Below are 27,990 nucleotides of genomic sequence, written 5' to 3'. Positions count from 1 at the left end.
GCGCCACGGATAAACTCGACACATGCAATACAATTAAGCAGCGCTGACATCAGATCTGTAAGTTTATTTGCTCAATGTACGACGGCTACATAATGACTCACATTCATGATATTCCATCACTGAGGAAAACTGCTAAGAATGGTCCGTGTGTGAAATAATTCCTTACAGAAACACGGAGTTGGAAAAATAATCACTGATTAGACCTTAAAAATAGTTCACTGCATAACATGACAAAAAGCACAAACAAAGGCTCATTCAAAGAACACAGTCATTGTTCTCCTACACTGTAATAGTTATAATTTCACCATGACGAACACCAGACATTAAGATTAAGCTAACACTGGTGTTTTCTTTTGCTTTTTTCCTTTTTAAAAACAAAATCATATATAATTGCATGTCACTATAGCAACATCCATAACAGATCAGTTTGTTACGATCACTATTTGGTAGAGCAAACTTTACCCCCAAAAGAAAAATAAATTAAAAAACTTTAAAAAATTTTTGAAGACTATTTTGTCATAGGAATACATAACATCTACAGTATAAGTTAATAAATTTCAAGCTACTGTATAGAAATACGACACTAGCATGCACAATATTGTATCAATAGAGTAATGGAGCAGTAATCATTTCACTGGAGAGACAGTATCATAGGCAAGTGCATTTCTTAAAAAATGAAAGAAACCATTCAAGCTGCTTAAAAATCAAGTCCCCCACCCCACTCCATTTTTAGCCCTCTTGTGCGATCTTTCCTGCATAATTTCTCTAAAGCAGCCAGAGCAAAAGCTGAAAATAAAAATAGGTTTTGTAATTCCAGTAAATCACTTCCAAATTATACAGCTGGGACAACACTGCTCACTCGACATGAAGGTAAATCAAATAAAGTTAAGAAGCCTAAATAAATCTTCCAGTCCATGGCGTTTACTGTAGGTTTCCGTCAGCTGCCTAAGCCTGGCGAGCCTGCAGAGGCGGCGGCCGGCTGGAGTCACTCCGGCGAGCGACAGGGTGTTGCACACAGTACACGCGGTACCGCCCGCTCCGCGCCGCTCCGCGGTGAGGGATCCAACTCGTAAGCTTTGCTAGTATCACCGGGGCAAAGCTCATTACGGACATCAGCTACACACCCATCTCTGCTTGCTCCCTCAAAAAGGGAGGGGGGGTAAATAACTTCATTTGACTGCTACTGAGGGGCCAGAGCTGGAGGCAAGTCCAGCAGCGCCAGACTCCCCGTGCAACCGAACAACAGAACTGACTGTACTGCGTGTGCAACACCACGACGCTCTGTTTACAGACTGACTCTCAAAAGGGACAATGAAAGCCTGTTTTAAAAATGCACGAGTGCAATTTTCCCTACTGCGTAGCTTTAGTTAAAAAGCTACGTGGTACAGCACTCCGCAAGCCAAAGAGAACAGCAGTGAACTTCCAACAGTTATGTAAAAAAATTTACTCAAAATGGGGTAAATATTACCTGCTAAGCAATTCAAGTGCCCCGTCTCCCACCCCCAGCCAAATAGGACAGACTTGGAAAAGATTTTGTTAAGAAGAGAACTAAGTTCCTGGGCTCCCGATGTTTGATAGAAATGTCTATGATTGTAGCTCTTCCCTTGTGGATTTCTCTACCAAATTAGTTTCTAAGCTCCTGAAGTTCACTCATTACACCACAAGCTTCCTCAGGAGAAAGAAAACACACCCAGCTTCCCTGATGACAAACAAGGGAGCCTGGATGCCAGAGATCTGCTGACAAACCTCATGGTACAGTGGGAGAAAGTCAGGCAGAGTGAAATGGCAGTGCAATCCCTGAGGAAGCAGCTGTGGCACCTTAAATCAGGATGGTCTTTGAAATACCAAACACAGTACATGACATACAGACCTGAATTCTCTTTATTTAGTGGCATTTTAGTTTAAACACTTCCCCCTTTTCTAATTAAGTTCTTAAACCTTTTGCTGTGGACTAAAATAGTTTAAACAGCCGCTAGCCAAGCACCTGTTAAGCTGTTGACCAAAAAACTAGAGCAGCTTTGATGTTCCTCGGGCGGGCAGTCTTCTTGCCTTGGGCGACACAGAATAGCTAAGCCAGTCCACAGGCGAGGACTGATTAGGAAGGCAAGCCAAAAGAACTAGCAAAAGAAAACAGACAGTCAAAGGCTTGATGTCATATGGCTGTAATGTAGAAATACTGTAAACTGCATTTTAGTGTTAATACTGTAAGCTACCCTAATAAATAACTTAACAAAAAGGTTAAGTGGCCTAAATCCTGGGGCTTTACAAGCCCCAAATTCTTTTATTATTTTTTTTTTTAAATATTCCTTTTCAATTTGGGGATTTTAAGCCATGCCCTGACAGGCAGAGCGCTCCAGAGAGACACCCTGCTACGTGGTAACACACACACGGCACTTGAACTGAAGAAACAAACGCACGTAAGCCTTACTGGAACCACAGAACTTCCTTTTTGTGTTGCTTTTCTTAAAAACGAGGGCCATTCCATTCAAGTTATTTCATCTTAAAACCCTTTTATTTCTAGCAATAAAGTTAAATTAAAGACAGCTCCACTTGTATTAATAATCTACAGAACAGTCCATATGCCAGTGAGGCTGCTATTCCATACCAGCACAGCCAGCCTGACTTCCACTAGTGGTGTTTTGGCAAAAATGTCAAAGAGGCAATCAAAGACAGGTTGTGGGGGGCCTCCCTGGGAAGGTGTCCCCTCCCTTTCCCTCCCCCACCCCTGACCCCCCCCACTCGTGGGAAAAAAATAAAGACTGCAGTAGTTAGCATCAGCGTGCGGCTGCCAGTCCATCTGGGGGTCTAATTGTTGCCTTCTCCGCCGTCGTCGTCTTGCTGATCGCTTGTCCAGAGCGTTAGGTTGTCGCGAAGGAGCTGCATGATCAGCGTTGAGTCCTTGTAGGAGTCCTCGTTGAGGGTGTCCAGCTCGGCAATCGCATCGTCGAACGCCGTCTTGGCCAGGTGGCAGGCCTGCTCCGGAGCGTTCTGGATCTCGTAGTAGAAAACGGAGTAGTTAAGTGCCAGGCCGAGCCTGATGGGATGGGTCGGCTGCATGTGCTCCTTGCTGATCTCATGAGCTTCGCTATAGGCTTTCTCCGAAGACTCCACCACGGTCGCCCTCTTCTCACCAGTGGCCACTTCAGCCAGGTAGCGGTAATAGTCCCCTTTCATCTTCAGGTAAAAGACTTTGCTCTCGTACTGCGTCTCACTGCAGTTCTTGATCAGGTAGTTGTCTAGCAGGCTCAGCACATCCTGGCATACAGCTTCCAACTCCTTCTCTATTTTCTCACGGTAGGCCCGTACCATTTCTATCTTCTTCTCGTTACCATCAGCAGATGTCTTCTGCTCAATGCTGCTAATTACTCGCCAAGAAGAGCGCCGCGCCCCCACTACATTTTTATAGGCTACGGACAACAGATTCCTCTCTTCATTGGACAGAGGCTCGTTCAATTCTGTCACCTGTAGTGAGAGAGGAAGAAAGAAGAGAAAGACTTGGGTTAAGCTGTAGTCACTTGCCGTTCCTGTCATTACTTAGCATTCAGGTGCTCCCACATGTCTCTAGAGAGGTGCAGAAGAACACAGCTGGCTCGTGAAATCCCAATTTCTCATCAGACATTCAATCTCATGCTAGAGGAAGCCGGCTGGGAAACCATGCTGCGGTCCAGTCCCCCTGCAAAAGGGGTAGGTTCAGTTTTATTCAAGATGTTCTCCAACTCTTAAAAGATGAGCATTTTCCAGACCAGAAAAATCCTTTAGGAATAAGATGCATTTCACCTGCAGAAATAGCATCAGACTTCAAGAAGCAGAAGGGAGGGACAGAGTCAAAGCAAGAGGGTGTAGATGTTCTAGAGTTACAAGCTAGCTGCATGGATTAACAATACGGAAAATTCAGCTACAGGGTGTTCATCTTTTCTGTTTCCCACGAGCACAGTACATGCTTTTGAGATGCCTAAAGAATACGTTAGATATTAAAATTATAGCTGCCTTAAGGCATCTGTGGAGATAAGGAATTTAAAAGCTCACGTGGTAAGAGTACGTTCTTCCCACACAGGATTTTCTTCATTGAAGATAAGAGTGTTAATGCACAGTATCACTTCTACCTGCCTCACGCAACATGGCAATTTAGTCATTATAGCACACAGCAACAGAATGATTAAGGAGACGACAGAACATAGAGCCATTTCACAAGCAGGCTGCCAAATGCTGTCTTGGCTGCTTCAATTACTGGGAAGCATCATGCTTGATATTGTGGTTTCATTCCAGTTCCCACAAATCCATCGCTGGCTGCAGCCACCCTGGGCAGTACCTCTGACAACGGCAAGGCAGCCAGCCAGCTGCTACACCAGCTACCCTGCCTTACAGGCAGCAGGCAGCTCGGCGAAGGGCTCGCGTCCCGTTGTCTCCATGCTGCGCACTGCACGTGCATCTCCACACCTTTGGAGCAGCTCTTTCCACAGCCTCCTGGGGTGGTACAACTGCGCAAGACACTGCAGCAGCCAGCTTGCTCCATACAGTCGCTCAATTCTGTTAATTATATCTGCACCAACTGACTAAAGAGGGCTCCAACCATTCCTCAACAAATGTTACTTTGAGCCTGGGTATCATTAATAGCCCACAGGGGAGCTGTCGTTCCCCTCCCGGAAGAGCATATCCACACTGCCCATGCACACACGTTCTCCAGGCTGGTGCTTTTCACCATCTCTTTCACCATTTCACGTCTGAGACAGGTTAACAGAGCAGATTTGGCAGGATCCGGTAGTCCTCCATCGTGCAGTCACTTTCCATGAGGATTAGATAATGGTTCGGACCAGAAAGGCTTCTGCAAATACTGAGTCATTTTCACAAGCATTTGCAAGGACAGGGTTTGCTTTGGGCCTTGACACCACATTCACGATGGTGTCCAGGAAGCCAAGGGCTCATGCTGGAAGGTTTAAGATGGTTCAGCCCAGAATCTCATTTAAGTGGTCTGGAATGATCCATACTAGCTTGTGTCATATTGGACTGTTTATTCCGGTAACATCTATTCATGCTGACACTTCTCCCTTGCAGCTGCTCAGCCCTTATTGCTACAGCCTGGCTAACGTGTTGTCCCAAAATCAAGATATAGTTAAACATTAGTTTCAAGAAGCTTGCAGAGTACCCCAGTGCTCTGACCTGGACCCCCTCTACTTCTCTTTCTCAAGATAGAAGCAGTAAAAAAAGCTTCCACCGACCCTTTGCACTATTGCAGCAGACTGCAGGGTGCCCTCCTGCCTCAGCACACGAGACAGACTTGCACTGCTCTCATGGGGCACTAAGCCCTGGCAGGGTAACCAGCAAAACAGACTCCTTCCATACAGAAGAGGATCTCAGTATGCAAGCTGGGCACAATTGTCTTCTGCATCAAGGGTAAAAGACAGCTGAGGGACCAGAGAAAGGGGTGTTATGTTAAAAAGGGCAGAGTCTTCTGTGACTAGCAGCAGTCACCAGTGATACAGGACAAGGTGCAGGGTACAGAGTGCCAAGACAGTCCCAGCTTTCATGCTCCAAGGTAAGTAGGGCGTGCAACACCCAGGCCATCTGACAGCTCTCGATGCCAAGAGACTAATCCATGTCCCACCCCTCCCCAGGCTAGTAGTGGCTGTTTAGCCACCCAGCCCTTGGCTTTGTGTGATATGCTACTTCCTGCAGAGGGGCATGTGGCAGCAGCTTAGCCTTGCACACAGCCAGACAGTGACATGCTAAGCTACTCTCCAATTTAACCCGAAATAATAGGTGGCAAGAGCTGAAGGTTCTGCAGTAGTTCACAGCCACCTTGAGCACCAGAGAAATCCCTAGGACAGGCCTCCTTGCCTTTAATTTCAGGGATGCAAACCTCCTTCCCTTCCCTCAACACTGGGCAGAAATTTCTATCCAACCTGCAAATTGTTTATGGCTCTCAGCACAGTACTGTAGCAAGCCGTTTATATTCTGCTTTCAGACTGCCTTGTACCGTAAGTTTGGAGGACTTTAGTTGTCCGTTTTTATAGGACTTAACTTTGAGATGATTCCATTCTTTCTTCTCTTCAGTTGAATGACATCTGCACAAACAGATTAAAGATACTGTGACTTGAAGCCATCCTTGAAATATATTGGAGCACAGTAAGGTGTCCCCTGCCCTAGAGGTTATGGGTTGTCCATCTTTGGAGATATTCAAAACTTGGCTGCACAAGACCCTGAGCAACCTGATCTGGGTAGCCCTGCTTTGAGTAGAGGGGGTGGACTAGAGACCTCTAGAAATCCTTTCCAACCTGAAATATTCCCTTATCTCCTGGCTCAAATTCAAGAGTGTCTAGCAGAAGCCACATTGACAGTTACTCTACAACAGCAGCAAGAGAGTCACCAATTCCAACAGTTTTCTGTCTTGACACTAATTATGAAGGTTCATAACCAAATGAGGTCTTGCTTTTAGCAAGATGCTCTTTCGCTATCACAGATCAGGCAGGTACACTTTAAAGCTATCCCAGAATCAAGTTTGCAGATATTTATCACGGCAGAAAGCATACCTTAGAAGTAGAATTACTTCCTCTCACCAGAAGAGTCTTGCAGGAGGACAAATTTATTAAAACTACAGGGAGTTTAGTAGGATTAGCTTGCCATAAACATTTTAAATTGGAAGCTATTAAGGATTATGGAAGAAAGTTGCCTGTCAAAATCCTTTCAACAAACTCGCTGACAGATGGAACATACACCTGTGGAGAAGCAAAAATTCCTCCAGGGAGCTCACTGGGAACTTATCAAAGCACAAAGGATACCTAGTTAATCCTGTAACTCCTTTCTAGCAGTACCCAGGTTGCAGGTAAAACAGAGCACTGCAATGATTCATGGAAAAGAAATGCAAAGGTGTATCACGGCTGGAGACAGGGACAGTGTCCCTCAACACTAGGAGTGGGGAGGGAAGAGCCTACAACCCCACACCTATTTCAATTTACAGTTAAACCAAGAAAGAAAGAAAAGCCATCCAGCACCTGCATTCCCAGCAGGAAGCTAAGAGAAAACATAAGATGAGCAGGACACTAGATGGTAAGAGTATGTTTAGCTGCCCTAATTAGGGAATCGCTGTAAGGGGAAAAACAAGTATCCCAAGATTAACCTGCCTTTGAGAACTGCCGTTGCCACAGCCTCTCGGTCTGCTCAGAGCTTGCCTGACACATCCCCACGCTACAGCTGTTACTCCCTGCTCAGCTGCCCCACTGCACTGCGTCCGGTCACTGGAAGGGAAGGCGTGCTGGTGGCAGTCAGATGAGGCAAGTCTGGCATCTTAGCCTGAGCTGCCACGAAACACTTAGCACTCCGACGTGGGGTTCCACCACACAGCCATGCTGCTTTTGCCAGTAGCACTGTATGGGTCAACGTCTCCAGCAGAAGACCACCCCAGAAGCCGCTGCAGCAATTTGTCAGGTGAATGAGGGTCTGCGCCTTCATTGTAATCCTGCTGGTCAACCAAATGCTGTTTTTTTACCCATGCAGCACGATACCAAGACAAGAAGAGTTTCAATCATGTCAGAGGCTAAACAGCAGGCTCCAATATACTTAATTTATAATCACTGCATGAACTGAATGCCTCTGATGCGACATTGGTAAGGCAATATCCTGCATCAAGCCTGGATCAGACTGCAGAGGTCACATTCCAAGCCCTTTCAGAGAATTTTTGCTATTGTTTCCAGCATCAGCATTAATATTGTCAGAACTCTCACCTTCTTAACCCAGATCCTGGAGGTAGTGCCTAACCTTCCCCAAGAGGGACAACACCCTCACAGGACAGACCAACCCTACAAGCAACAGGCCATCTGATGCCATTCCCAAACCAAGTCTCAAAATAAAAGCCTGCTACACCCCCACAGTCATAGCAACATCAATCAGGGCTGCCCATTTAAAAGAGGAAAAATGTCAGTGCTCTGTTGTGACAAGCCCCACTGGAAGGCCAAGGTACGGGCATCACTTTGGGCAGACAGGCTTTCAGGTCCGTAACAGAACGGCAATGTGCAGAGCCGGAGCCGCTGACGCAAGTCAGCCCCGAGCAGTATGCCACTCCGCCAGAATTAACCTTCCATTTAAGACTCACAGCCAGGTCTTAGCACAGGACTGTCATGTTCATTTTGTTCCTCATTTTTTTGCATCGCACAATAACCCATTTGCTGCAACACCTTCACACAGTTGAAGGAAACAAGTCTCACTGAGTAAAGGTAGGTTCTCAACCAGGAAGGGCTTAGGAAAGGTAGAAGAGTAAATATCAGTGCCTCACCAAGCGTCTTGTGCTACAGCGCCATTACATGCGGTTAGAGACTTGGAATATTGAAGAAATTGCAATCTGACATTCAAAGGGCTTGGCAGGAACACAAAGCCATTAGCTTCTGACTGAAAGTCTACCCACTCTCCGGGAAGCTCAGTCATTTCGGAGTTCAACTTCCCTGGCTGACAGGCCTCACTCTGAAAAACAGAACTCGCATTGCAGATCTCAGTAATTTTCAAGCCTCATTTCACCCTTGTGCCCCTGCAGATCAACAAGGTAGGGGGGGCAGGAGATATGCGCATTGGAAATGGAGTCAAGCCTTGCATATAGCATAAAAAGCCAGATGCAAAGAGATGGTTCACTCTCCTGCAGCTGGAAACTTGATAAATGCAAATCTTTTAGCCATCCTGGAAAAAAGGTCTTTCACCTTCCTTTCTACTTCCTCCCACAAAACAAGCCCAGCCTGCAAGACCAGCCACAAGACTAGCTCTTTATTTAAACAGCAGTAGATATCTGCTGTGGTGCCTCTAATTTCCATGCAAGTCTGCAGACACAGGTCTCACTTGCAAGAGCTTCACCCATGCTCTCTTGCGACATGCAAGATGCATGTCAGTAGCCACCCTCTTTGCACACTGAAGGTAGCCCTGTGCTCAGCAACCAGAAGCCCTGTGTAAGAGCAGGTGTGGAAGGGGAGGACACCTCATCAGGGAATGCAGTTCTACTCAGGGCTTGGAGCAGCTCAGTTTACGCTGATGGGCTTGTGCATGGAGGCACGGTCCATTAGCAAGTTCCAGGATGCTGCCAAGTTCCAGTCTCACCAGTTTTCACAGCCTTTGAGGGTGCAGCATCTGAACCACCAAGGCTCAAGTGCCCTAAAGCAACAGAAGTAGTCCAACAGTTCCCATTAGACAAAAACTGCTGGAGGTTTAGCGTTTCTACTGCTTGAGAGTCCAGAGACTTGTATGCCTTTAAAGCCCTCTGATTTGTAAAAAACCCTCTTACTTCAGAGACAGTAAAACTGCAGAGAAGGTTCTCCCGATTTCTATATTACAACTGGGAGCTCTGACTCAGCACTATGTCCAAAACCTGGCAAGCTCCCAGCATGCTCAAATATCACATTGCAGCCAGGGGAAGGTTCAGCCTCACACTGAAAAGTCAGGGAGCAGACAAAACTTCTGCCCGCACCTAACGTCAAGGTCCATGCTCTCCAAAAGCCCAAGGGTTGGTCCTCCTCCATCTTCTTTCCAGAAACGTCCTAATTAACAGGTTTCTTTGGGATCTATGGGGGAAGTTCACTCTTAGCCACTGACAGGCTTGTTTTCTTATGAGGCTCATTCCAGGACTCTTTACCCTGCACTTCCTACCTTGCATCAGTGCAAGCCTGAAGTAATCATTTTTAAGTGAAGGCTGACTCTTCAGCTACAGAGTAGCTGCAATGGAGACCTGTTACAAGATTTAGTTCTACCCATTTATCCCCATACACAGAGATTTTCTCTGAGCTTTTGTAACAAAGTGCTCCCGTTCACCTATTTATGGCTGTTGCCTAGCTTTGATGCCTTATCTGAAAGCACACAGCAGAGCAGCTAAACACACCCAGAGATTGTTCCCCTGGGAATACAATCAACATTTGACAGTTTAATCCAATTCATAAGCCTCAATATTTTTGCTTTTTTGATTACCCAGTAGAAGAGATCTTGAATTCCTGAAGATGCTATTTAAATGTCTAAAAAAGAGCCAACTTTCCTGAAGAGAAATACAACCATGAGAACTTTCAACTGTCCACAACACGTCCATACCTTTCACAGAGCAGTCACCAATTGCTGTGATGTTGTGATCCTGCATGAGGCTAATTTATGATCTGATATCACATACAATTAATGAGATCAGCATACATCCATCAGCTGTTCATTTGCTTCATAGGCCACTCAAACATTTTCAGTCTTAGTCTGGAAGAGCCTGCCACTTGCAAGTCCAGCCTTCTGCTGCTCGCCTGTTTCAGGCAAAGGGGTAGGAACGTTTCCTAGGACAAGTTTTGAACATGGCCAGAGCTCATCCATCAGGAGAAGCAATAACCATTTCTCCCTCAACATTTGAGTCTTCACTGTTCTATCTATGGTTTCTGTTTCACATCAGTATGTTATCTTTCAACAGAAACCCTAGCAATTGCCTTGCTTTCCCTCAGATGCAATCTGCTAATCACACTGAGGTCTGGCCTTTTCTGTTTCATTTCTTTTAGAAGGCACATGTGCTTTTAGAACAATGCAGAGGTCCTGCTAAGAGGTCCTGAAAGTCTGCCTTAGTCTGAAGCCACCAGTAATGTGAGCAACCAGCCAACACACAAGGCAGCTCGTCCAGGTTCAAGCAGCTGATAAGTGTTCAGGATTACCTGAAGCCATGCCATCTCCCCCTCATCCTCCATTTCTCAGCTGCACTTTTTTTTTTTTTTTTGGTCTCATGGTAGAACTCTGTTATCCCTTTGCAAGCATCGGATCACATTCAGCAGCCATCACCCCATACAGAAAGGCAAGATACAAATGCTGTCACTTGGGAGTGACAGGTGAGAGAAGCCAATTTTAGATTTCCACATTACACCCTGATTTTAACATTCCCATCTCACTCTACATGTAGTTTCTGAAGAAATGGCTTTCTTTGAGCATATTAAATTGCCACCATTACCTGGTGGCTTGATTATAGTCACGACTAAACGCCACACAAATTCAGTCAGTCAGTCAAGAACGACCTTTCCTTCTATGCTCAAGAATGAGCTGTCTTATGAAACTATCACAGCATTAGGAAAGATGCCTTTCGAAAGGGTTGTCCTACCTTGACACAAAGTAGGTGTATCGAACTAGATCTAAATTAGAAAAACCCTCTCAGACTTCATTGGCTCTGGTCTTTTTCACCTTTGTTTTCCTCTTTTCCCTAGTATTATATTTACAAAACGAAGGTGGTACCATAACTATTTCTCTCCTTGCCAACCTCCTCCCTCCACCATCCCCTGCACTCATGTTTTATCGGAGGGCAGCCAGGGGAATTTTAGACTACAGATCAGGCCCTTCTCTTGTCTCAGACGCAGCCAGAAAAGCACAGGAAGGCTGTGGTCAGAAGTTAGTTCCCCACTGCTGTCTCCTTTGACTGTTTCAGTATGAATAATATTATTCTAATTCTTTTTTAAGTTCATAGAGCCTGCTTTCATCACAAGACAATAGTCAGTAGCTGGAAAAAGCTGAAGGCACATGTAGTAATAGATGGTTCTGCCATTAAGTTTCAAATTGCTCAGAGCAAATCAAGGACTAGTGTCTGGAAAGTAAGACTGTATTACTTGTAGCATAACTGGATCTTAGAGGCTACTTCGACACTCCAGACACTGATTAGAATTTCTGCATGCTCCTACAGCTGACAGCAAGCTTTCATCACATCCCACAGCCTTTATTATTTAAGGCAACTTTGAACCACCTGAGACAAAGTCTTCAAATTAAAAAAGACATTAAAACCAAGAGCTCATTTGTTTCATTGGCCTCTGTAGCTTATTAACTACTTAAGCCAATATGAACTTCATCATACTATATACAAGTTTGATCAGTTTTTGGAGCCTGGAGATTTACTTCAGTTTCAGTCTTGCTCTGATGGATTGAAATTAGAGAAAGAGCAGTTTCCACTACACAGAGTCATTCCTGCCTCAAGTCTCTGTCATGTTCTGCATGCGGAAGGTCATAAGGGACCTGAGGAGAGAAAGCTAGTGACAAAAGCAGAGCTCTGAGCTGTTCCTTTTCTGCATGTACCATTCCTTATCTGCAGAGCCGCAGTCTCAGCATTTGGTCTAACCGTTCAAGTAACAGAAGACCTGGACCTCACAGATCTGCCCACCAGCTTCTTCTGTAGCTTTTGAGATAAGGCAAGCATAAGGGAGCATCCATCTGCCTTTCAGAGGTAGTTTCCAGATATGTTATTAGACCTTGCAATCTGACATGGCTATTGACTTGAAAGAGGGCAACCCAGACATCACAATAGCTGAAAGGAGTAACCCAAGCTTCCTAGCATGGTCATGTGTACACATTTCAAGTGCATCTGTGTAAAGCTGTAAACTATTTCTGAACTAGCATTCCACAGTCTGTAGCAGTGAGTTGCTTCTATAGCTAGTATCTGGTTTTTGAGTCATTAAGAAATTTAAGCTGGAGTTCTTCTCATGGTCTGGATTCCTTATTAATATCCTGATTCTTGTTAGCCTTACCAAAAAGACAGCCTATTAAACAAGATGAAAACTGGTTCGTAGGACAAATTGTTTCACTGTCTTGCTGCCACTAGCTGCCTTGCACCCATAAAAAAAACTCTTGGGAAAAATAAGCAATCTCTGCCGGTCTGGTGCCTTCCTGCCACCAGATGGAGAAAGCAGCATTTAAGAGGTCTGTCACTCAGGGCTCATCGCACTGTCTCCAGCAGATGGGATACCAGCACCTTTGCCTGCTAACTACAGAGGAACAGAAGGAACGCCAAGTTATTCTTTCCCCAAGATACAGCAGGCCAGCAAGCAACATCTGCCTCCTTTTGCATTTCTGCAAGCACTTTAATAGCAGACCAAGATCACCACCCTACTCCATCACTCAGCAGCTTGGGGAACTCTTCCACCTTAAGGTTATTCAGTCTGTTCCCTGCTAATGAGCCTTTGCTACAAGCTTTCTGCAAAGCGTGTGGAGTATACCACAGCATTCTTCTGCCATGGGCACTCAGATATGGTCCTGGAGCATGATCAAAGTTTTTAGAGCTCAGAATAGATCCTTTTCAAATGAGAATCCCAATTAAGTGGCTTCTAGAGGCTTTTCTGAGCTGCAGGAAGAAACTTCAAGGTGTCAGTTTAAAAGCTCTTCGACGATGACTGCTGCTCTTTCCTCCACAGCATTTCAACACAGGTTTAGAGACTTCATTTATTTTCCATTCAAGCATTATTCTTCAGAAATTTCTTCAGTTTAAAAGCCTGTAAGTGGATGAAGCCATGCACAGGACTACCACTGGCCATTTATAGAGTCCTAAGACTTGATCAGCACAGGGGAAGACTCACTGTTTTTCCAATTTGAGGTAAAACAATAAAAAACAAGTAAGACGGACTTCTGCTACTCCAGTCACGTAAGCAAGGACAACCCAAATAAATGAACCAAGTTTCATGGGGAAGGGCATTTAGTGCTGCTGGGAGTATTAGCTGCTTAAAGATTTACCTCACAGCTTCCAAGAGTACTAATCTGGCACAGATAGTGTTTCCCAACTCATCTCCAACCCCACTGCTAAGCAAGTAAGTATCCTACTACCAGGTCATTAAATCCTTCCTGGAGTTTCAAGCAACCAGGCCAATGTGAGAAGTTTGTCCTTAATCAGGGGCTCAAAAAAAAAAAAAAAAAAAAAAAAGAAAAGACAGTGTGATTCTCTACCCATGAATGCTATTCACACCTACCAAGTAGAGAGAGGAGAGCAGATGTGCCCCAGGCAGGATGCCCCAGGTAAGGTTGAGAGCAACTTCTGGCTGCTGGAAGTTACGGTCTCTGCACCTCTTGCCCTGCTCCCCTGGGCTGGCAACGCCTGCCCCAGCACTGTCAGGCTGCACGCATCCAGACGCTCCACTTGAGCCTGCTCCCAGGCCTGCCAGAACAGTGCAAAAGGGGCAGTTCTTGTCTTCTCGCATCACCTGTTCCTGCTAGGAAAAGCCATCGTACTGCTGCAGTCGGCAAGTGACTGCTACAGCAGAATGAAATGGGAGAAGTTGCCACCACGCAAACAACTCCCTGCAGCTACTGATTAAGCTTTTAACTGTTACGCTCCATTACCTCAAACGCTTTGGGAAAGTTTGCTCACTGCACATCAAGGCAAGGCTCTGGAAGTGTAAAAACCAAGATTTTCTGCTCTGGGTCTCTTGGTCTGCAGAACTGGCAGTTCCTTTCAGCATCTGAAATGTGTTATACTAGATTAAAAGGCTTTCCAGAATGCCCAAGCAGCCAGGTGGACTCCAGCATGCCAGCTCCACAATAGGTTTAATTTTCACATCAGCAACCAAGGTGATTATCCCTCCAGATGTACTTTTTTATCCTCCCACTGCTTCAGGAAGTTCAGGCTTGACCTTACCCACCTCTAGTGAAGACAGTTTTCTTTAGTTTCTTAAACAAACTTGTAGAACAGAAATTTAAGTTTTTACACTAGCAACATTCTGGAACACTGCAGACAGTTTTACATTGTTATGGCTATGAGAAGAGTCAGTTTATTGTTCTAGATCCAAGTGCAGATTTAACTACCCTTGCCCGGTTCCAGCCATCTCTTCCCAGCCCTCATTTTGTTTTAGTCCAAGGGACTACACTACTACTGCAGATTTGATCTCAGTTCATCCCCAGTAATGGAGCCATTCAGGCACTGATATCTTGACACCACCAAATGCAAGCAGCCAAACTCCCAACTTCAACATAATGAAAAATTCATCACATGTAACAAAGCCCAACAGCATGAAAAGGCAAAGCTCCAATAACTTCCTTAGCTTGGTGTAAATCAAAGGCTGTTAGTCTTCCCCAAGTTCTCATTCACTGCTGAATACTAAGCATTAGTCTTTCACAAGCACAGATCTCTTACAGCAGTTTTCATGGGTATCTGTTAGCATACAGCACAGCAACTGCTTTTCCAACTACTATTAATAAACTTTCTGCTGCAGAGAACCACAACTGTCCAAACAGCAACATGTCCATCAGCAACTGAGTTAACTCTGAAGCTGAGACTCACTGATATTTTTCTAGAGCCTTGCTGAAGACACCTTAAAGTCAAATCAGAAGCATAGGGACATGACAAGTAGCTTTGTCTGATACATAAGCAAAGATATGTACCAAGCAAGCAAGTCAACCCATTGACTAAGGTCAGAGAGAAGCTGCAAACAATTAAGGAGTGTTTTGTACTTTGAGTTCTTGCAGACTTGGTACGTTCAAGTGCAAGAGTCTCAAACATCCATAAACTGACTCAGTTCTAACCAACATCTCCTTTATACAAGGAAAACATTAAGTATTCTAATTCCTAATCTGTGGATCCTCTTAAGGAAATCTCATGCCATCAGTGACGTGTTTTCTAGTTACTCTCCTACCGCTATTAACTGATACTCTGCCTTTGGTCACTAGATCAGCTTTTGGACCAGTATCAGGTTTGTTTAATACCTAACTGGGCATGTGCTGGGTCATTCCCAAGATGTGACTAAGCCTGTTTAACACAGAACAAACTACCATCTCCTCTCCCTACTGACTTTTTGTCTTCCTTTATACTCTGCAGCTGCTTCTTATCACCTGCTCAATAGATTTTTCTGTTGTAGCCACACTGTCATTGCTACATTTTCAGCTACGTGATCTCACCATGTTTTCAGCCCCAGAGCACTCCTGTGCCTACTTGCGAAGCAGGTTCCAGCTTACCTAGGACAGAGCCAGCATACAATAACTGCATGTCTAAGTAGCATGGGTGTGCAGAACAAGCATTTCATTATCTGCTTAATGACACACCAAAAAAACCTGAGATTCAGGGAAAGTTTGTACTAAAATGGGTTGACAGAGGCTTTTGTTTCACCAAGTACATGAAAGCATTACTTTCAAGAGCCTATCTTGTCAGTATTTCCTGCATCCCTAGAGTTGCTGCCTCACATTTCTTTTCCCTTTTGTTTCCAGAATATACCACGTGAGTGTTTCCAGACTCCACCAAGCACTCCTCAATAATGGCAGAAAATATCACTGAATGGTATTGCAAACTCAGTGAGATTCCTATGTAGATATCAAGTCCTGCACTCCATCAATCCCAACCAGTAAGAGAACAGCTTCCCAAGATTTAGCCTGCCAGAGGCAGCAGCACACATTACACAGGGTTGGAGAGATGGAACAGCTTAAACTTGCTGTCACTGCGCACTCAGACAAGCTGGACAAAGCCAAGTTGCTCCTGAACTCCTCCCCAAGGCAGGCCTCCCACCCTAGCAATCCTGTGACGACACTGGCTCCGTGACGGAATAGCAGCAATGCACAGCGCTGTAGGGTGGGAATCCAGAGTCTTGACATCCGGATTCTGGAGACAGGAGTCAGGCCTTTTGCTTAAAGCAATGTAGAGACTAGAGTGAAAGTCCTTTTGTCACCATTTTCCTTGGTTAAGATGGGAGGAGGAACTCTGTTCATTAGATTAAGCAGCTGGGGGGGTGGGGGAAGAACAAGAGAAAGTTGAATACAGCTGCATTGGCTTTGACTGTCCAAGACTACACAATACTGAGTTATGTAACCTCAGCAGCCAGCTGGTTGCAGGTTTATATCCTTCCCCTTTCCTACTTGTTCAAGGCCAAGTGCAGATTTATGAAGTTACCCACATGTCACTCAAGAGCTCAACTCTCTCCACTTTGAAGGAGGTAGGGAGAGGTAGCAGGAGGAGGAGGCAAGAACAGGTACCAGGAGAGGACTGTCCTGGACTTCAGTAATGTCGGTGCACAGCCAGAAGTCTACACAGGAGACCAGAGCCAAGAATTCTTGCAATCTCACTTACACAACTTGAATGGTCCTTTACCACCAATTTGTAAATGCATGGTGTTTTCAAACAGTGCAGTACAAACTGGGAGCTGGTTTTGGATTATAAGCAAGCCATTTTGTCTCCACAAGGGAATAAGAGCTCCCACATCCAAAAAGATGGAAAGGTTTTTGGAGGCAGGAGGACAAACAAAGCCTGGCAAACAATAATGGCAGAACATTTTAACATTTTATCTGACTACTGCCAGCAGGAAACTGGCCTGAGACTATTTATCTGAACAACATCTTGAAGCCAAGATGAAGGCTTCAAAGGTTGGAAGACAAGAACACCATATCTTCACCAGTATGGCAACAAATTCACAGCTACTTCCATTTCCTTTTAGCAGGTACTAAATGAGTTTCCAAGCTATCACTTTGCAGCAAAATGACCACCACTTGCAGGAACTGATCAAATAAATATTTGCTACTGTTTTAATGGAATTTTTGCTTTCCAGACATAAGGTTTTAATTTGTCTACAGTCACATGAACCTAACAGGAGGGAGGGAGATTTCAGCCAAGGACAAGTTACATTACTTATCTTTCCAATAAACAACAGAAGTTGGTTAAGAGTTGCAAATTTCCAGAAGTGAATAAAGAAGGTCTAGATAGCAAGGCGAAGAGGGTCTAAGCTGGCTCCAGACCAGTTAGCATAAAAATATTCAGAATAGTACTAGCTTCAGAAGAAGAAGGGGGGGGGGGGTTACCTGTTTTACCATGCTTTGTGCTGCAGTTATTCCACTAAGTGTTAATATTTCACTATCAGTCACAGGTCAGGAGGTGGAAGTGGGCAGAAAAGCAGAAAGTACCTTCAGATCTGCAGGGTCCCAAGTGTCCCAGATACTAATCCTACTACAGAAAGGCTCCCTCCAGTCCAGCTGTAGGCATTTTTCAAACAATACTTCCTCTGTACCTGCCACTGAACAATCTGGTGTCCGATTAACACACACCAGGTAGCTAGCTCTGGTCTGAATTAGCCTGACACTTCTTTCTGCTCTTCCTCGCCAGACTGGTACTGAGCTCCCACCATACTACACACCTCTGCCAAGGCAGAGAAGCAGCACCAACAAGTCAAGCAGTGCTCAACTTCCAAGGACACATCAGAGAAGCTCAAAGACACCTCCCCCAAAGTATCTAGTAACTCAAGCACTGGCAATCGGAAAAATGAAAGTTTCTTCTTCCTCTAAATGTGTACCCTTTTCTACAACTTTCTATGCATTCATTTGCATATGGTTAACTTAGCATGAAGTTGCTTGAAATGGAAGGCCGAAGGGTATAGTTGTAGAGTTTGTGTTTTATACCTTGCTATGTGGGCTAGAGTCAGACCTGTCACTGTTCATGGAGGTTTCTCTAGATATGAAGTCAAGGCTACCACAATCTTCTCTCAGCCACAGTAGTCAACACAGCCCCTACTCTACAAACTGAGTCCCAAGACCTCTTTCTTCCTTTATCCTCAAGAGTCACAGCAAGTAGGGGATCCATTCCTAAACCTAAACTGAAATTGCAAGTGTGTATCACCCAAAAGGTAAAGGTGACAAGCACACCTCACCTTTTGGGATGTTTCTTGATGTGAAGATCTGAATACTTACTGCTTCATCCTACGAACCCAGACAGGCTAGCTGGCATGTGCTCACCCACATTCTCTCAGAGCATTTACCAGATCTGAGGGAGCACCAGTTCTTCAGAGATTTAAGACAGAAGGCTGTATTTCACAGAATCACAGAATGGTTGAGGCTGGAAGGCACCTCTGGAGATCGTCTAGTCCAAGCCCCCTGCTCAAGCAGGGTCACCTTGAGCACTTTGCCCAGGACCATGTTCAGATGGCTTTTGAACATCTCCAAGGATGGAGACTCCACAACCTGTTCCAGTGCTCAGTCACCCTCACAGTAAAGAAGTTTTTCCTTATGTTCAGATGGAGCTTCCTGTGTTTTAGTTTGGGCCCACTGCCTCTTGTCCTATCGCTGGGCACCACTGAAGAGAGTCTGGCCCCATCCTCTTGACACCCTCCCTTAAGATATTTGTACACATTGATAAGATCCCCCCTCAGTCTTCTCTTCTCCAGGCTGAAGAGTCCCAGCTCTCTCAGCCTTTCCTCATAAGAGAGATGCTCCAGTCCCTTAATTATCTTAGTAGCCCTTCGCTGGACTTGCTCCAGTAGCTCCATGTCTCTCTTGTATTGGGGAGCCCAGAACTGGACGCAGTACTCCAGACGTGGCCTCACCAGGGCTGAGGAGAGGGGGAGGATCACCTCCCTCGACCTGCTAGTAATGCTCTTCCTAACCCACCCCAGGATACCATTGGCCTTCTTGGCCACCAGGGCACATTGCCGGCTCATGGTCAACTTGTTGTCCACCCGGACTCCCAGGTCCTTCTCTGCAGAGCTGCTTTCCAGCAGGTCAGCCCCCAGCCTGTACTGGTGCATGGGGTTATTTCCAAGGCTAAGTCATTGCTAACTGGTACAACCATATCAGAAGCTCCTTGATCAAAACAGACACGCTGACAAAGCTCCCACCATGTGCATTTCATACTGGCAGAGTCCTTTCACCAGCACTGCTTAAACCCACACCCTGAAAGGCATGAACCACCCCAGCACAGCTTTTCAGAGATATCCTCAGCCTCTTTGAGCAGAGCAGCTCGCTAGTACAGCTAGAGTCCTCAGCTTAGACACCAGCCTGTGAACACTGACATCTTTCTTTGTCTCAGAGTTAAGGGTACTTCTTTGAAGCATGTGACACCCTGGTATGGAGTGGTCCAGCAAAATATTAGGCTGTGAAAATCCTTGTGTCTGTGGTTAAGAGGCTTGGTGTCACCCACCAGCCTGAAAACAGAACACTGGTCAAGCCAGACATTCTCTACAGGCTGCAGGAAACCATCAGGACACTTACTCTATCTCCCCAGTTCAAAGCTCTGTGAGGCTGAGTCTCCTCATTCCTACCCAGAAAGTTATGCTGACCATGCTCCTGACCAATTCTAACACTGTGCCTGACAGCAGCTAGACCAACCCAGACATGGCAGTGAAAACAGCTTTAAGTGAGGTAAGCCAGTAACAGACAGTGATGAAGAGATGGTGCAGAGAAAAAAGGAAAAAAAAAGATGAGGGATCCTCAAATTAAGGAAAGGTTTCCTGCTACCAGCAATAGAGAGCAAGAAAGAAGCAATTTCCCCAGCTCTCCTGATCACAATCCAAATCTCAAAGAACATCCATGAGTAGTCCTAGGCATCGCCTTACCAGAGGAAGCAGAGTAGGCAATAGGATACGCTATTATCTGTATAGCCCTTACTTCTCTTGCAAGCATCATCCAGTAGGTTAATGAGAACTGGTAACATGATGCCAAATAACATTGTCCAGTTCAGAGGAGACAAGCCAAGAATGCAGCGTATACGTTCCAGTGGTCCATAATAAGAGTTTTTGATTCAGAAAACATTTTTGGCGTTGAAGTTCTGTTCCTGTGGTTGCCCTTAAATTGTTGTTCCTGTAATTTTTAGTAAGCCTGAGTTCACATCAGTGTGCCCTAAGAATCTGCTCCAGACTGACTTTGAGATGAGCTGGTGAACAAGGCTTGGGAAGACAGGGCTGTCCATGCACATTATTTACTGCATGGTGTTACAATAAGATGAGTCTCCCATGAGCCAGCCATCTTTAACCATAAGCACAACCAGCTCAAGCAAACCCAAGCCCCTCAAGCAAAAAAACCCCCCCAAAACAACCCCCCACACCCAACCCCCCCCAAAAAAAGACTAAAAAAAGCCAACAAAAAAACAACAAAAAAGTCCTACCACTCTCACTTTTCCCCACTTTCAGGGCCAGCCACCATCTAAAACTTCTATTGGCTAAATGCAAAATGTCTAAGAACAAAATGTCTAAGGACTCTTGAAGAGCATTACCCAAGAGCTTTATTGTTTCCATGCACCCCAGTCTTAGAGGAGGATTCAAGAGCTATATTCTCCACTACAAACTCAAGCTCATTTTCATTTAGTTTAAGAGCTATTTCTAGTCAAATCCATACCTAGGTGTTACACTTGGCCAACTGAGGGAAACCCATCACAGTCTTACAAGTCAGTGGCTTTTCCTAAAGCCTGTACATAAAGGCTTATTAAGAGCTTAAAGGGAAAAGTCTAAAAGCTTGAGCTGCTGAAGACTAGCCAGTTAATACAGCAAATGCATGTAACGCCCCACTGTATTTATGTACAGGACATCTTGGTACCTGTCCACAGCTTAAGTGCAGATGTGCAATTCAGCCTACAGCTAAAATGTCCTGAAGTTGATTTTTAGCGGAGGCAACACCAAGACAGTCCATGCTGTGAACCGTTACAAGGTCAGAAGTGCAGCTGAGCACCAGTTTGTGACAACAGCCATCCTGTCCTGACCCCACGGACCTCTGCAAAGGAAGCCCTGTTCACTGCTCATGAATCATGCTCTCACTCAGCTGAGACAGACCCACGTTCTCACCACACACACACAACAAAACAGCAACTGTGTGATGCAAGAAGCAACTCAGATGGTCAGTGGCACTACTCACAGTTCTTCAGATACTTTGTGCAGCTTAAGCCAAGGCCTACACATCAGCTCTTCACTTGCAAGGTTACAGTGAAGCTGTTTCCCTATAACCCTGTGTTCAGCTCAGAGCCCAGAATGGGGTGCCCTGCCCCTTCATCGGTTACCCTTCCACCCGCACAGGGCTTTGAATGCCCTTGTCTCCTGGTGCTGCAAGCATCTGAAGTCAGGAACAGCAAGGTTATAACTAGGACACGCCTTCCTCCCAGCACAACGTACTAGACCTCGGTTCTGCAGCACAACCTGGGAATTCCCCAGAAACAGCTAGAAAGGCATGTTCGACAATTCAAGGTGAGCTATGCCTTGGCTCAGGTTGCTAACAGCATTCAAGCAGGCCCGAGAGCGCCTCCGGAAAGTCTCTGGGCCCATTTTTCTGCCTGCACTGTAACGGTTTCTGCCACTGCCCAAAGCTCAGGGCCCAAGTCGCAGAAAGCCACTGCAGCTTTGGCCATCAGACACACCTGAGCACAGAGGGAAGACTAGCACCGGCCTGGGAAGCTTTTCTAGGCCCAGAGCCCCAAGCAAGCTTTCTAGCTGCCATCTGATGAGGCTGGTGGGGGCCACACAGTAGCCCTCACCTACTAGGAGGTCACCTTGGACCCTGAGCCAAATAGGCATTGGTACACCCCACCCTCACTCAGGCCTGAACACGCCTCTGCTGCAGAAGGGCTGGAGAGGACTGCTCATCTGCACGTATGGGTGGGTATGGTGGCATAACTGGTAGCTGCACAGTGCTGTGCTGCAATGCTCCAGGAGACACCACAAGGCTGAAGGGCATTCAAAGCACTTGCACAAGGGGCAGCAGCAAGAACAGCAACACACACATTAGATGCCAACAAATCTTCTCCACCTTGGTACCGGAAATTGTTCCTCCAAGGCCTTCCCTAGCTTCCCTGGGAAGTGCTACTACAACAGCTTACAATCCTTGTTCTACAGCCTTGGCTTTTCTACCATCACAGATGGACTGCACAGCACTCCTCCAAGGGAAGCCTTTCCCTCTCACCTTTTTGTCTCTATTCTACACTGAGAAGTGGAAAGCAGCTGATCAACTCTACTCTCTTTCCCTGTTACTCTTCAGACATCTGGGGGATTTGTATTTGCATTGCTTCTACCCTTTCCAGGGACAAGTCTGCTATCTGCATTACAGTGGACACAGTACTTGAAGGATGATACCTTGCCAGTCTGAGCAGGTTGGTGAGCAGATGTGGCGGAAGCCTGCACAACTCACGTCATGGAAAGCCTGCAGTTCTTCACACTTGGTTTCCTCCTACACACAAAACGGCCATTCACTGCATCAAAAATATGTTGCATCTAAAGCTTGGGCAACAGCAGTCTGATTTTTGGCATCTCTAACATTTGCCCCTCCACTCCCACCACTGCAGCTGTTAATCCTCGCACACGGGACTGACACCACCCCGTATTCCGAGGCTGGTTTCCTATAGTCAAGTAGCCAGGTGTTCCTCACAAAAGGGACCTTTACGTGGGCCCAAGTAGTCTGCCATATGGTCCCATTCCTACAGAGTAGGTGGGTGCAGTTTAATAATCCTTCCTAGGCAACTTATTCCCTGCAAGTGTCATTCCAATACCAGAGCAAGTAAGATGACTGCTCCCTGCTTCAGAGCCTGAGGGAAGCCTGCTGGACAGCGCCCGGAAAATGCTTTAATAGGGATACAAAAACCACAAGAGGCACCTTCAGAGATCCTGATTTTTGCAGGCCATTACTATGGGGTGCAAACAGGCCCAAGCCAGAGCCTTTCAGGAGCAAGCAGCACCCGCCTTCTGCAGGAGAGGCAGAGCAGCACCTGAGCCAGGCCAGCAATGCATAATGCTACACTCAAGGGAGGAAACAGCTCCCCAGGCAGCACACAGCCCAGGAGCTTGGCACAACTCCACCTCCAAAAAGCCTCCATCATTGCTCCACAGCTAATGGATATCGATCTAGAGCCCTGGCATGAGCAGCTGGGTCAGACAGAAAACTTCAGTGGGGCTGAAGCCAAAAAGGCAGCTCACTTCAGCCAGAGGCATTAAGGGCAGCACAGAACCACTGCAGGTGGCGAGCTAGGAAGAAAAGCCCTGGCACGGCTTGGGCATCAGGCAGGCTGCAATGGCAAGCCCGATGCCTGCCTGTCTGCGCAGCGAACGGCTAGCAGGCACAGCGACCACTCGAGACACCAGCAGGAGGGTTTCCAGGCCACATCATGGTTCCTGTTCTCCGAGTGACTCGAGCACTTTATAGAGCTGGTTTTATCCCCATGCAGACAGGACCGAGGTGACAAGACACCCAACGGACATGACCAAGGTCATACAGACGCACACTAGCAGGGCCAGAAAGACAGGCCCAGTCCCACCTGCAGAGAAACCAGCCCCATCATCCTTCTCAGGCACAGTTTCACCTTTTGTTCTCTCTAGCAAACACAGGGGACCATATGCTGTGTTTTACTGAGACATCTCAGTAACCCTGTCAAATTCAATGACGGAAGTAATAAGCCCGTTTCTGCGGCAGCAATTACCCTGTTTGCATGTACCAATTAAGGACACTAGTGGCTAATGCAGCAAGGAAGAAACTAGTACTTATTACCCATATTATCACTTAGAAGAAACTACTTTGATTCCATGCATCACTGTAACGAGAAGCATTCAGTGAATCAGCAGACATTAAATTAGAAAAGCCATAGTACACTGTTTGCATTTTAAGCCATTACAAACAGACATTTAGCAAAAGGCTCCTAAGTATACAGAGGTGAGGCTTGCTGAATGATGCGACTGAATGCTGTGTCACAACTCATTAGGTTACCATTAAAATGTAAGGGACCCAACTGCAGATGAATTAGGCTCTTTTGTGCACTACCACTCTAGACTTGGTTGGGGGGGGGGGGGGGGGGAAGAGAAGGGGAAAGAGTTCAGCATTTCTCAACATTGTGTCCAGAAAAGAGAATGGAGCAGGCAAATAGCTAACCTCAGCTGACGGGAGGTGAAACCATGATGTCTGTACTTTCTAGAAAAAGGGATCCAGTCAGACAAGCCACAGGAACACTTCTGCATCACCTTAGCTAGATGCAGTCTGCATGCTCTCTGCTACCACCTGGGTGCATTGCAGCTTGTATCAGTGCATATGACATCACTAGCGTTGCTACGGAAATGAGTGCGAGGTCACAAGCCTGCTGCACAACTGGAATCGGGGGATGGGCAGCACGGAGGACAGTATCAGGAATAACTAAGTGTGACATGCCCATTACCGGGGGACCGGGCCAGAGTTTAAGCAGCATTCTGCAGAAATTAAGAACAAAGCTCTGCCTTTTGTTTGCTGTAGCAAGAGGCATTAGCACTCCCACTGTGAATCATTTTCTTAGGGCTGAACTACACGAAAACTGATAAGCAGCATTAGCCTGGCTTACTGTTTCACCAGGAGCAGTAAGGACTAAAAGGAAAAAAATATCTCTATATGTCTATCTATAGATATAAATAATCTCTCACAACAACTTTGGTTTAAATGCAGATCCACCATAAGTAGGCTAGTGAAATTCACACAACAGAAATATTGCCACAAGACTATGTGTTAAGTCCTGAGGCATATCACTGTCGGCTTTGTAATAATGGCTATATTCTCCATATGAAATAAGATGTGGCAACTGCACACATTGCAGGCTTTACTTTAAAATGAATAGATGCTGTTCTGTTATCAGAAAATAGTACAAAATCCATAGTGCAGCAGAGGAATAGCCCGGTTGTTTTAATATGATATTATCTTGTTCTGATTATCCATATTTCATTCCTTGATAAGACATCTCCTCCCTCCCCATTCTCAGGCTGTGACAGTTTTGTCTGTTTGATAAATGCAAGGTTATTGACAAAATGGTGCAATATAGGCAAACAGAGCTGCATCCAAGACAGACTGCGACATTCCTAGATCAGCATTCACTTTTCATCAGCAAGGGAGGACACCCCAGCTCCTCTTAAAGGTTCAGACCTGACTAAGAAGACAAACATAAAGAACAGTTTTCCCCTTTAAAGCACCCCCTCCCTCCCTCCACCCAGTCTAGCCTCTCTGCAATATGACAAATGCAGAATCTTCTGGAATGACTTGATCCTGCCTCCCACGATTGCTTTGTTTGCAAGATCAGATCAGAGATATGTTTTTTTTACTTCTTATATTGTCAAAATGTCAGTATTGAAGAGGAGCGTTCAGTGTCACAAATCAGATCAGCCTGCTATATGCAGAGTCTTTATTTTAAGAGCGTGAAATGAATACAACATGACTCAATTCATAAATCTCGGAACAAGTGCAGTAAAAATAAGAGCTTTGGCAGCTAAAGGCTCCGATCTTTGGGGTCACAAGCACACAAGCCTTGCAGACCCGCCGCAGACAGCGCATGGGAAGGGATGCACGGGAGCGACGGGGTGGCATTTCGGCAGTGGCTGCGGGGAGAGGCGGGCACGCAAATCCCTCCACAGGGTTTCCTGCAGGCTCACCCCAAGGGGCTGGAAGCCCTAGGCAGGTTTGGTGTGACCCTGGAGAGGGCGCAGCAGGGAGCCCCACACCCCAAGGGCGGCTCCTCTGCCCTCTGAGCAGGGGCAAGGACAAGGGACAGGAGCATGGCGGAGGATGCCCGCAGGGGGCCTTAGGGCAGGGGAGAGGACAAGGGACAGGGCATGGCAGAGGATGCACAGTGCAGCGTGGGGGGCCTTCGGGCAGGGGAGAGGATGGTGGCATGGCAGAGGATGAAGGGGGCAGGGCAGGGGGGGCCCTAGAGCAGGGGAGAGGACAAGAGACAGGGATGCAGCAAAGGATGCAGGGGGACCACAGGGCAAAGGAGAGAACAAGGTATATAGGGCACAGCAAAGGGTGCGTGGGAGCATGGGACAAAGCAGAGGAAAAGGGATGGGGCACAGCAAAGGGTGCATGGGGGCCATTGGGTGAGGGAGAGGATCAGGGATGAGGTAGCACAAAGGATGAAGGGGGGCTGTGGGGCAAAGGAGAGGACAAGGGATGGGGCATAGGAAAAGACAGGCAGGTCAGGGGCCCTAGGGTGGAGGAGAGGCCGTGGGCTGGGGCAGGGCAGAGGATCCAGGGGGGCCATGGGGTGGAGGAGAGGACACGGGCTAGGGCACGGCAGAGGATATATGGGGGCCATGGGACGAATGAAAAGACGAGGGATGGGGCACAGCAGAGGGTGCAGGGGGGCCATGGGGCAAAGAAGAGGATCAGGGCTGGGGACAGCAGAGGATGCAGGGGGGGGCCATGGGGCAGAGGAGAGGACAAGGGATGGGGCAGGGCAGAGGATATAAGGGGGCCATGGGACGAATGAAAAGACGAGGGATGGGGCACAGCAGAGGGTGCAGGGGGGCCGTGGGGCAAAAAGGATCAGGGCTGGGGCATGGCAGAGGACGCAGGCGGGCCATGGGGCAAAGAAGAGGGTCACAGCTGGGGACAGCAGAAGATGTTGGGGGGGGGGGCTGTGGGGCAGAGGAGAGGACGAGGGATGGGGCAGGGCAGAGGATATATGGGGGCCATGGGGCAAAGGAGAGGGTCACGGCTGGGGACAGCAGAGGATGCGGGGGGGGCCGTGGGGCAGAGGAGAGGACAAGGGATGGGGCACAGCAGAGGATGCAGGGGGGGCCGTGGGGCAGAGGAGAGGACGAGGGATGGGGCAGGACAGAGGCCGGGCAGGGCGGGGGTTCGAGGGCGGGGGGAGGCCCCGGGACGGCGCTCGGCAGAGGATGCCGGGCAGGGCGGGGGGTGCCCGGGGCCGGGGCGGCGGCAGCGCGGCGAGGCCCGGAGCCGGGCGCCCCGCACCCGCACCCGCCCTGCCCGCGGCGCGGCGCCCCCAGCCCAGCCCAGCCCAGCCCCGGGCGGGGGCCCCGCTGCCTCACACCGCGGGATCCCCGCGGCGGGCACGGGAAGAGCCGGGGGGGGAGGCGGGCGGGCGAGAGGGCGCCGCGCACCCCCCGCCCTCCCCCAGCTCCCGGGCCGGGCGGCGGAGCCCGGCGGCGGCGGCGGCGGCGGGGGACTCACGTTCTTCATGGCGGCCGCCATGTCGTCGTATCGCTCGGCTTGCTCGGCCAGCCGGGCCTTCTGCACCAGCTGCTCGCGGTCCACCATCTTCGCGGGGCCGGGGGAGGGCGCGGAGGCTGCGGGCGGCGGTTGGGCGGCGGCGGCGGCGGCTCCTGGCGCTGCTGCGGCGGCGGCGGCGGCGGCTGCACCCGGCTGCTGTGCGCGCGCCGCGGGCCACCACAACCCCCCTGCGGCCCCGCCCCGCCCCGCGCCCCGCGTCACCCGCGCCCCGCCCCCACCGCCCGCCGCCCGCCAACCGCCGCCGCCCAGCCGCCCCCCCGCCGGCCGCGCGCGCAGGGCGCGCCGGGAGTCGTAGTCCGCTGCGCCGCCGAGCCAACGCCCCCCGCGCGCCGCCGGACTCCATTTCCCGGCGCGCCGCGCGCCCGCCCCGCATCGCCCCCCCCGACAAGATGGCCCCCCCTCCGCTGGCGGAGGGGTGGCCGCCCTGCCCGTCGGTGGGCTCCCCGCCCCCGCGGTGGGGGAAGCACGGCTGCCGCCGGCTCCCCGGTGCTGATTCACCGGGCGGTGCGCCCCGCTGGGGGCGGCGGGGGCCCCGCGCCTCCCCTCGTCTCCCCTCGCGCGGGGCGG

General features: G+C 48.0%; 1 protein-coding gene across 2 annotated transcripts; it reads right to left on the bottom strand.

Annotated features, from left to right (window-relative positions):
* Positions 1 to 49: 49 nt before the first annotated feature.
* Positions 50 to 27,531, bottom strand: YWHAG (tyrosine 3-monooxygenase/tryptophan 5-monooxygenase activation protein gamma). 2 transcript variants are annotated; one of them, XM_067309979.1, is made up of 2 exons: positions 27,364 to 27,531; positions 50 to 3,462 (listed from the first exon to the last, which is right to left on the bottom strand). In XM_067309979.1, the coding sequence occupies exons 1-2, from the start codon at positions 27,448 to 27,450 to the stop codon at positions 2,806 to 2,808; spliced, it is 744 nt and encodes a 247-aa protein (XP_067166080.1). In that variant the 5' UTR covers positions 27,451 to 27,531; the 3' UTR covers positions 50 to 2,805. The 2 variants fall into 2 exon arrangements, with proteins under 2 accessions (XP_067166080.1, XP_067166079.1); XM_067309978.1 differs by lacking the exon at positions 27,364 to 27,531 and adding an exon at positions 13,698 to 13,937.
* Between the last annotated feature and the right edge of the window lie 459 nt (positions 27,532 to 27,990).

This window comes from Apteryx mantelli, chromosome 22, assembly GCF_036417845.1.
Source record: "Apteryx mantelli isolate bAptMan1 chromosome 22, bAptMan1.hap1, whole genome shotgun sequence".
In the NCBI taxonomy this organism is placed as follows: domain Eukaryota; kingdom Metazoa; phylum Chordata; class Aves; order Apterygiformes; family Apterygidae; genus Apteryx; species Apteryx mantelli.
The sequence above is the reverse complement of the archived record's forward strand: the minus strand, read 5'-3'. Positions and strand labels throughout refer to the sequence as shown.